At 58.4% G+C, this 9,938-nt stretch overlaps 1 protein-coding gene across 2 annotated transcripts; it reads left to right on the forward strand.

The window, feature by feature from the left end:
• The first annotated feature begins 5,036 nt into the window (after nt 1-5,036).
• Nucleotides 5,037-6,920, forward strand: KCNJ9 (potassium inwardly rectifying channel subfamily J member 9). 2 transcript variants are annotated; one of them, XM_007429081.1, is made up of 3 exons: nt 5,037-5,081; nt 5,169-5,970; nt 6,592-6,920. In XM_007429081.1, the coding sequence occupies exons 1-3, from the start codon at nt 5,037-5,039 to the stop codon at nt 6,918-6,920; spliced, it is 1,176 nt and encodes a 391-aa protein (XP_007429143.1). The 2 variants fall into 2 exon arrangements, with proteins under 2 accessions (XP_007429143.1, XP_025022970.1); XM_025167202.1 differs by having other exon boundaries at nt 5,037-5,970.
• Nucleotides 6,921-9,938: the final 3,018 nt, after the last annotated feature.

Here is a 9,938-nt window from a genome sequence, read left to right on the forward strand (position 1 = left end):
GCATTCCCTGCATGCAGCCCTCGCCCCAGAGGAGAGTCTTCCCCCACAAGCCAGAGCAGGCAGGAGCACCAGAGAAGGTCCCCTGACAATGGTTTTAATAACGGCCAGTCGCAAAGACGGACAGGAAGGAGTCTGATTTTCATCTGAGCAGGACGAGAGCCCCCATGTTCAGGGGCAGTGGGCTCTGCCATCCTCTGGTGGCCGAGAGGGGAACTGCAGGGGCCGCCGCCCTGACCTGGGGCCGCGCGTCTCTCTCAGCACCTTGGTGCGTTTCCAGGCCTCAACGGGCCCTTGCGCCCTCTGCCTGTGACGCAGGGAACTGCTGGGTGCGAAGGGCGGGCTGGGCGGCCGACCTTTTCTGGGGTGAAGTTACACGTTTTGTGGTTTCTCTTTTCACCAGGACTCAGGTGCTCTGCTCCGTGTTCTCGTTCTAGATAATGATTGCAATTAACCTCCACACGGTTCCTTTCTTCCCAAGGCTATATCCTGTTTCGGGCAAAGCCCTCCTCCTTTTAAAACCCTCTTGCTTCTAAGCTAAATCTACTTCGTGTTTCCTCCTCTGCTTTCTTTGTTTTCAGAGTATACTCGTACCTTCAGAACAGGATGCCGAGCTGTAAAAGAGGCCTGCTTGTTCTGCGTAAACCCCATCCCCGCTTTGGGCCCTGGGAACACCAGCAGTGTCACAGGAGAGCACCGCTGTGGCCGGAAGCGCAAGTCCTTCGACGTTCCGGCCTCCCTCTTCTCGAGCGGCTTTCCCTTGGGTGATGCGTCCCGGGTCCCCAGGAGCACAGGGCAGCCCTCATTCTAGCAGCAACCCTTTGCCCGGAGCAGGTTCTGTGACCCATACCTGACCATGATTCACGGCTTAACAAGCTGGGTCTTGGCTTGTTCATCAAGCCATGATTTAGCAGGCCTTGTGAACCAAGTCTCGGCCATCGGCACTTACAGCCATCTCCCTCAGCTTTGGTGTCGAAGCTTGAAAGCCGCACTGGATGTCCTGGACAGAGTGGCTCGGAAGACCCATCCTTAGCCACAGGGCCGAAAGTGCTGGAGAAAGAGATCCGGTGACCATGAAGCAGAGCAACTCTGCCTTTTTCTCCATGTGCTGCTAGCCCTTTGGGGGGTTTGCCCTGCCACGGCCTCTTGAAACCTGAGGCCCTTCCGGGGGCAGAGACGGAGCCAAAGAACTCCCCAGTGCCATGGGATTTCCTCGTGGTCTCCCATCCAACCATTAACCAGATCCAACCCTGCTTAGCTTTTTCAAGATCAGCCAGGGCTAACTGGGAGCTGCCACTGGCTTTAGGGAAGCACGTTGAGCAAGGACGCTCGAAGGGTCGTATCCCCCACAACTGGGGCTGTGGGCCCTGGAGGGGCTCAGGGGCTTGGCTGGGCTCTCACTGGTTTGGGTCAAAAGTTGGCTTTGCTTCACCATGGGCTGACCCTCCCTCTTTCGGGGAGGAAGAGATCCTCTCCCATTTCATCCAGGTCACCTGTCGGGGCAGGGTGTGGGCGAGAGGGAGTCCAGCCGGAAAAGCCCCCATGGCCCAGGGGCAGAGGCGCATCCATTTCTGGGGAGCGGGGGCATCTCTGGGGCCAAGCGCCCGGCCTCGCCTTCCCCAGAACCAACGGAACCCGAGGGAGGAGAATCTGCCGCCCTTCTGCCCCTTCAAGAGATGCCTCTTTCGCTCGCACTGGCTTGCCAGGGCTCTCAGGAGGCTGCGCAGCTGGGGATCAGGGCAGCTGTGACCCACCTGCCCCACAGGGACCCTGGCTGGGAAGCATTGGTCCGGAGGTGTGCCTAAGCCCATGAACCGCCAGCAAGGAGCCCGCTCCCCTGCGCTGGCTGCTGGTCAGGGGATCTGTGCGCCGCGGGTTTCCACGCACATCCCCGTGCAATTCAGCATCCCAGCCGGAGGACGTCCAGAGCAGTTGCCTTGGTGACGGTAGGGAAGAAAGGGTGCCTGGGAAGGGGGTAGATGACACACATCGGGAGGGAGCGAGAGAAAGAGCGATCCGGCTCGGAGCCGAGCTAAATTTAGGAGGAGGAGGAGGAGGAGGAGCGGGCCCGGGCGGCTGGGTCTGGGCTGCACCCCCGGCCAGGGATGTCCCGAGGGCTGCGGACGAGATGAGCGAGCGAGGCGGAGCGGCCGCAATCGCCGAGTCCGGAGCGCGGAGACGTTTCAGCACCACCAGGTGAGGACAGCGCCGGCCGCATTGCCGGCCCGGCGCGGCGCGGGGCGGGGCGGGGCGGCGCGGCGAGGCTGGGGTCCCTGGCAGAAAGGCGGCTCCGCCCGGGCGGGGGGCTGCGCGCTCGCCTTCCTGTTCCGGGGGCTTCTGAGTCCCCCCAGGTCGCTGGTGCCTTCTTTTCGCAACCCGGGCAGCGCCGGAGTTCTGGCGCCTTCTGGAGCGCCCCTCATTTGGAACGGCAATCCTGTCGGATAGGCCATCTTTGGTGGAATTCGGGGGAGGGGGTGGGGTTGGACCATAGGGGTGCTCCTCATGCTACGAACCTAAAACGTGTGTGGGGCTTGCAAAACAACCCCGTGGAGCAGGAACAGTAAAAGCAAAGGAGAGCTTCTACGGTACTTGAGAGAAACCTACGGCTTCCTCCTATGAACTTTACCGGCTCCCTTTCCCATACGTATGTCACCATGGCTAAACAGGGGCCGTTTCTCACGCACTTTGGGGGAGCCCTGAGCCAGCCTCCAGAGCCAAAGAGAACTGGGGCCTGGTAGGAGGCCGGAGGCAGTCGGGGCCTGACACACTAACGCTACGCCTGCAGGCCCAGCTCAGCTCCAGGGGTCATTTTATGGGCTTGAAAAAGGGCCACGGCCCTGTGGGCCCCTGGCACGAGGGTCGGGTGTGTGGGACCCTGCTGGCCAGCCTGACCTCCATCCAGGCCTCGTTCCCTACAAGAGGCGGAGAACAAGGAGCCCCAGCCACCCTCGGCCTGCTCATCCAGAATGCGACGGTGTGGATTGGCCCCAGGTGGGGGGGGGAGGCCAGTGGGCTACCACGCCTGCAGTGGTGCTGATGGTGGGAGTGGGGGGCCCAGCAGCGCATCCAAACTCTCCCCCCAGCTGTAGAAACACGCTTGATTCTTGGATGGTGTGGGGCCTCAGTGCCAGGACGGCGGGACTTCTGACCCTTTTCTCTCCCCTGACGTGATACGACAGAGCACTTGCCATGGAGGCTGAGCAGGGAGGCCCATCACTCGGCAAGTTTACACCTGCAGTTGCCAACTCACTCCCTATCCTCTAGGGAGAAAGGGGGAAACGAACGGGGGTTCATGAGAGTCCAGCCCTCCCCTCCCTTCCCGACCCCTCCCAGCCCTGGAAAATCGTAAGCGGGATACTAGGAGGAAAAAGGTCTTCGCTAGGGCAGAGCACAGGCCCCTCTTCCCACAGCAGCCAGTTCCTCGAGCAGCTTGTCTAAACGCAGGTGTTGATTCGCCCATCCAGACTCCGTGGCCCGGCCCAGTCACTGGATAACCCGAATTCTAGCATTCGAGGGGGGAGAGAAATCTCTTTTCCTCTGCCGCTGTTGCACACACTCGTTCTCCTCTCTACCCAAAGGAAAAGCTCTCGTGCCTCAAACTGGATCTTCCTCCAGCCACTGCCTGATCAAGGGTCACTTGCCTCCCAAAGAAAGACCCGGGAGAATATTTACAGAGGAGAACCTTTGCTCGTTTAAACCTTTGCGCAGCATCAGTCAATTTCACAGTGTGGGCACTGTTTAAAAATAGCACGCCAGTTAATTGGAGGAGGCCATCTGGGCATCTTCTCTGCTGCTTGGGGGTGCCCTCTGCCTTCACTTCTCCCACTTGCCTTGCAGGAAGTGTGGCGGTGAGGGCCAGTCCTGCAGAACAGCAGCCTAACAAGACAGGCTGTGGGGAGTGCAGAGACAGTGGGAAATCCAACTGTATCTTCCAGGGACGTTGCCCCACCCACCCAGTTCTCTGACCAGTCTTTGTTTGTGTGCAGCAAATATTCCCGCCAACTAAAACAGAGCCGTAAACCTTTGCCCATTTCTTAATGGGAGGATGATGCATCCTTTGGGAGGATGTTAAGTTTCTAGGCCTCATGGTACCAATATTAAATATTAAATATCTTAAAATATTAAATATGCATCGGGAGCAACAGGAGCAGTCTTCCTATTGCCCATTCTAAATACAAGAATACGTTCTGCCTTTGGTGAACGTGCTCTGTGACGTTTCATGGCTATTCCAGCGGGGATGAAGGGGAGCCATTAGTATAAAGTGGCTGCAAAAATTGCTAACACGATCCTAGCTGGCATTCCTAGAAACAGAGCTGCCACTGCGTTCAAGGCATCTCGTTTTTACAAAGGACTTTGGGAAGCTGGAGGCTGGACTGGATGTGAAGAGGCTGGAAACTAAGGCCCTTGAAGAACCAGCGAGAGCCAAGCGCAGAGGACTTGAGGAGATTCAAGGAAGAGGTGCCAGCGAGGCGCCCGCCTGCAGGCATCAGCAGGTCCAACGCACCTCCTGGAGGGTGACCACCTTAGCCAACTTTTTCCCCACGAGGCTCTTAGTCACCAGCAGGACATGCTCTTCCCAAGGCACAAGTTCCCAGTTTTTGAAATCCTTAGCAAAGATGCAAGATAGGAGAGAAATGGGTGCTTGTGAGTGATGGGGCGTGCACACATGCTGGGCTTGCTTGTAGTTGTGCAAAGCCAACCCTTATGGTCAGTGGATGATTCAGAGCTTGCACAAACCCAGAACCTGGGTTAAATCTGGGGCCTGAGCACCACAGGCCAATTCCGCTCCCCTGAGCATCTGCAGACATGCCACGGTCTCAAGCTTTCCTTTCTAGATCAGACTTCCCCTGCCAGCCCAGCCGTAGGCTTTAAGACAACTGCTCCAAAAAGCAGCTTGGTGCCGGAACGCTCTGTTTGCTCCGGGTTCCCCTGAAGAGACCATTACTTTCCAAAATCTGTACGGTTCCTTCGTGCCACCCGCCTCACCCTTTGCTCTGGCCTGTGTTTTCTTGCAGACCCGGAGGACACCCAGCGCTAGCATGGCAAAAGAGAACTCAGCTTTCTCCGCCGCCCCCAAGACCCCCGTCTCCGAGTGCAAAGCACCCCTCCCCTCCCACCCGGCCAAGTCGGCGGCCTTGCGGCGCCTGGGCGAAGGCCCCGAGAAGGCCGAGAAGAAGCGGGGGCGCCAGCGCTACGTGGAGAAGGACGGGAAGTGCAACGTCCAGCACGGGAACGTGCGGGAGACCTACCGCTACCTCACCGACATCTTCACCACGCTGGTGGACCTGAAGTGGCGCTTCAGCCTGCTGGTCTTCATTCTGGCCTACGCCGTCACGTGGCTCTTCTTCGGCCTCATCTGGTGGTTCATCGCGTACTGCCGCGGCGACCTGGACCACCTTGGGGATGACGCGTGGACGCCCTGCGTCAACAATCTCAATGGCTTTGTCTCTGCCTTCCTCTTTTCCATCGAGACCGAGACGACGATCGGCTACGGGCACCGGGTCATCACCGACAAGTGCCCCGAGGGCATTGTGCTGCTCCTGCTGCAGGCCATCCTGGGCTCCATGGTCAACGCCTTCATGGTGGGGTGCATGTTCGTCAAAATCTCCCAGCCCAACAAGCGGGCAGAGACGCTGGTGTTTTCCTCCCACGCTGTCATCTCGCTGCGGGACGACCACCTGTGCCTCATGTTCCGGGTCGGGGACCTGCGCAACTCCCACATCGTCGAGGCCTCGATCCGGGCCAAGCTGATCAAGTCAAAGCAGACCCAGGAAGGGGAGTTCATCCCCCTCAACCAGACGGACATCAGCGTGGGCTTCGAGACGGGCGACGACCGCCTCTTCCTCGTCTCCCCGCTGATCATCAGCCACGAGATCAACGAGCACAGCCCCTTCTGGGAGGTCTCCAAGGAACAGCTGCAGAAGGATGAGTTTGAGATCGTGGTCATCCTGGAAGGGATGGTGGAGGCCACAGGTAGGTGGGTGGGCGCCGAGGGCCCCTGCTGGGGAAGCAGAGCTGCCAAAAGAGCGGTGCCCTTCCCTGATGCTAACTGCTGGGGGGGAGAACCAGCTTTCTGAAGGTGGGCAGGCAGGCAGGCAGGCAGGCAGGCGGCTGCAAGGAGAACAGGTGGCTGGCCACGGAAAGCCACTTCTGCTCAGCTATCTCCCCATTTTTGAGGAAAATATGTTTGGCTTAGTCCCTTAGCCAATGCAGAGTGTGTGTGTGTGTGTGTGTGTGTGTGCGCGCGCACGCGTCCACATGCGCGCAGACTGACACCTTTTTCTGCTGAATTCATATTCCCCCAAAGGTGGCTAGGCTGCATCAAGATTGTTTTGGAAAGAGCCCCCCCCCGCCTTGTATGGGTGTGAGAAGCAGCCACTCAATCATCTCCCCCCAGCACCAAGAAAGAGAGCAGGGCAGGGAGGGCCTTGCTCCCCTCTCCCCCTTCCCCCATGGCAAGACGGGAGAGCAAAGGCGGGGGGCACCCCCTCCAGCTAAGCCAGGCCGTTCTGCAGAGCTCGTGTCTTGGGGCAGAGGCAGCTGACACGGCCTCCGTCTGCTCCCACCCACCCAATTTCCCCGTTTTCCACGCAGGTATGACGTGCCAAGCTCGGAGCTCCTACCTGGTGGACGAGGTCCTGTGGGGACATCGCTTTATGTCAGTCCTCACCTTGGAGGACGGGTTTTACGAGGTGGACTATAACAGCTTCCACCAGACCTTCGAGGTGCCCACCCCCAGCTGCAGTGCCCGGGAGCTGGCGGAGGCTGCGGCTCGCATGGACGCCCACCTGTACTGGTCCATCCCCAGCCGGCTGGACGAGAAAGTGGAGGAGGGGACGGAGAAGGGAGGGGGAGAAGGAGAAGAGGGGGACAAGGAGAGGAACGGGAACCTCACCAGCACCGAGAGCGAGAGCAAGGTTTAACGGGCAGCCGGACCGGGCAGAGCAAGCCAGAAAGCCTGGGCAGTGGCAGAAGATGCCCAGGGGGACGGGGGAGCCATCCGGGCCAATGAAGAACAGGCGCGTTTGGACCTTTGGTTACCAGCAAAGCCTGCACAAGAGAGTCTTCTCCAGGAAGCCGTTCCTAACAATGCTGGCACGTAGGGGACGTTGGCAAACTGAAGCCATCAGGAGGTGAGGTGGAATTCGAAAGAGTATCCAATGGGGGTCCAAACCCATTGCCAGGGAAGACAAGGGTTCCTGGAGGGCCACGGGGCTCCCGATGGCTCCGTAGACGTGCCCGTGCGGTTTTCTTGGCAGCAAGACTGAAGGGGCTTTCGCCCTTCCTGCTTCCTGTTTCTTGGACTTCCCAGCCCAGCCTAGAGTGCTAGCGGTCTCCCATCCAAGGCCTGACCAGGGCTGACCCTACTCAGCTTTCCAGCTCAGCCAAGGTCTGATGGGGAAAGAACAGCATGGGGGCAACCGGGGGACAAAGAGGCATCGAGGGAAGGTGTGAACAGGTGGTGTGCAAGAGGAAAGGAGCGATGACGGTCGAAATCTCCCCGCCCCACCAGCTAGGACCACGAAGGCTCTTTTCCTGTCGCTTCCCGACGTCTCTGCCAGACTTTCCCTGCACTTGCTCAGCTTCTCCCCCCAGCAGACCACGTTGCTTCCAAGTGGACAAATATTTGCATAATTTAGGCAAAGTTTTTTTTAAAAAACTGCACCGAACATTTTGGGCATGCCAAAGACCATCACGGTCCCTGGGGAGGATGCATGGAGAAATATGACCCCAACACAAAGTCCAGAGTGGCTTAAAAACAGCTTTGTCAAATTCACGGAAATGGCCCGCCAACGAGGCCTCTTCTATTAGCGAGTTCTCCCACCCAGCAGGCCCCAGTACGGCTGGCTGTTTCCCCCACAGGCCAAGAAAATAAGTGTGTGGTGGTGGGGTTGATCGATGATATTGACTAGGAGACGAAACGACATTCCGTATTTTGAAATAAACCTTATTAGATGAGTTGTGCAATTTTCCAGTGGTTAATCTAGGAATTATGTGTCTGCGTATATTTGCATGAGACTAAAAATCCCAAGTAGGGTTACGAAGCGGGTTTGATCTTTGGAGTGCACAGAACACATGCAAGAGTGGCGTATCGAGCATTTGGAGGCTCTCGGGGATCTTAAAGAGTCAGGGGAGCTGATGAAACCTGGAACAGATTTTACTTCCACATTATTACTCACCATCACACTCTCATTCCTTAGATATTTGTCCCTCTTCCTCTCCAGGAGCCGAAAGGGGTGGAGAGGGCTTTCCTTCCTCATCGCTTTCCCCACAAGAAGTCCGGGAGGCAGATCAGGCGGGGACACGCGATGCCTCCCCACCTGTGGCATGAACGGTTGCTGGTCCCTTCCCCTCCCCTAGCGGCTTATGCTCAAAACTTGGCAGACCCTTTTGGAAACCGGCCTTCTTTGGCAAGGGACGGTGGTTTACAGGATTGGCACTGAAAAACAGGGGAGGGGGGACTGCATTCCCTGAAACCCAGTTAAGCATCTTGGGCACCCCCCTTGCCCAGCTGGAGAAGAGCTGCAGGCAGTGCCTGGTGGCAGTTTTGCTGCCCTGCAGCGCCTTCACCCCCGGCCAGGGAAGGGTACTGCAGCTCCTCCCAGGGGCCCACAGCTTCTCTCTCAGGGGCAAGAGAGACACGGCCAAACAGCCATGATGGGGCCAAACCTTGGGGCCAAGGGCCCCCCAAGCCCCAAAGCCATTGCAATGAGATTCTAGGCCTGGAGGGTTTGGTCACTGGACGCCTGGTGAGCAAACGCAGCCTACGACAGCCCTGAGATGTTCTCTGCCTCGGGGCCCACCGCCTCTTTCTCGTTTGGAGGAACAGGTCTGCCACGTCGGACGGATCCGTCCCATCCTCTTCGGCATTTCTTCTCTGGGTGCCCTCTTGATGCACTGGGACTGCAACCCCCATAGTTCCCAGCCAGCCTGCTGAGAGAGACGCCTCCTCTCCCTGCAGTGCTGGCTCTTACCCCTCCAGCTTCTTGGTGGCTTCAGAAAACCTGACACATGCGGGGTGCAACTCTGTAGCTCACATTTTTATTTCGGCCCATTCAGGCCTTGCGAACATTACTTCCATAATCGCTCGCGACAGCTGACCGCTTCTCCCTTCCCCAAACTGGGAGGGGCCCCGGTCTTCCTTTAAGCACCATCAGCTACCAGCTGCCAAGCCTCCTGGGTGGGCGGATCTCACCCTCTCCCCTCTGAGCGGGACGCTGGGACAGCAAAAGGCAGAAGAGCCGATCCCAGGGCCTGGCTGCTCTGCAAGTCTGCCCGAGGCTGCTCTTCCGGGATGGGCGCGGGCGCTGCGGGCACAGCCTGGAGCGTTCCTTACTGGCAATGGAAATCTAAAGGGGAGCCAACCAAGGGTCTCCCCCTTGCATGCACACACTCACAGACGACACAAAAATGACTCGCTTCACTTGATGGCACGATGATCTTTCGCGGAGAAACCCAGGGATTCCTCCTCGGATGGTTTGGGAAGTTTGCAGAGTTGGGTGGAAACAAAGTGCGCTACCTGGAAACGGCCTGGCTGGTGGAAACAGCTGCTCTTCTTCTACAGCCAAAACGCAGACATTGGCCCCGCTCTTCCGCTCGGGCTCTCTGCTCTGGTGCTTGTGCCGGGCAGCCTCAATGGTGCTGGGGTGCGGGCCTGTTGCTATGGCATCTCCCTGTGCCCATCGGGGACTCCCGCAGGCAGCTTCCGCACCAGGAAACCAAGGCCAGGGCAAGGGGGTGGCTCAGATCCCCAGAGGGGGTGGCACAGGCGGAAAGTTCCCCAACCCCTAAGCGGGTTCATTTGGCACAATCAGAGTGTCAGAAGACGGCTGCTCCTGCTTTGGGGCTTCTGGTGGGTTTCCAAGGCAGGGCATTCATCTCAGTTCTTGAGCTTTTCTTGGAGGATGGCAAATAATCCTTCCAGCTGGCCTCCGCTGGAC

This window comes from Python bivittatus, unplaced genomic scaffold (assembly GCF_059951505.1).
Source record: "Python bivittatus isolate LINGU-HERP-01145 unplaced genomic scaffold, Pbiv_v1 ctg000180_np1212, whole genome shotgun sequence".
Taxonomy (NCBI): Eukaryota; Metazoa; Chordata; class Lepidosauria; order Squamata; family Pythonidae; genus Python; species Python bivittatus.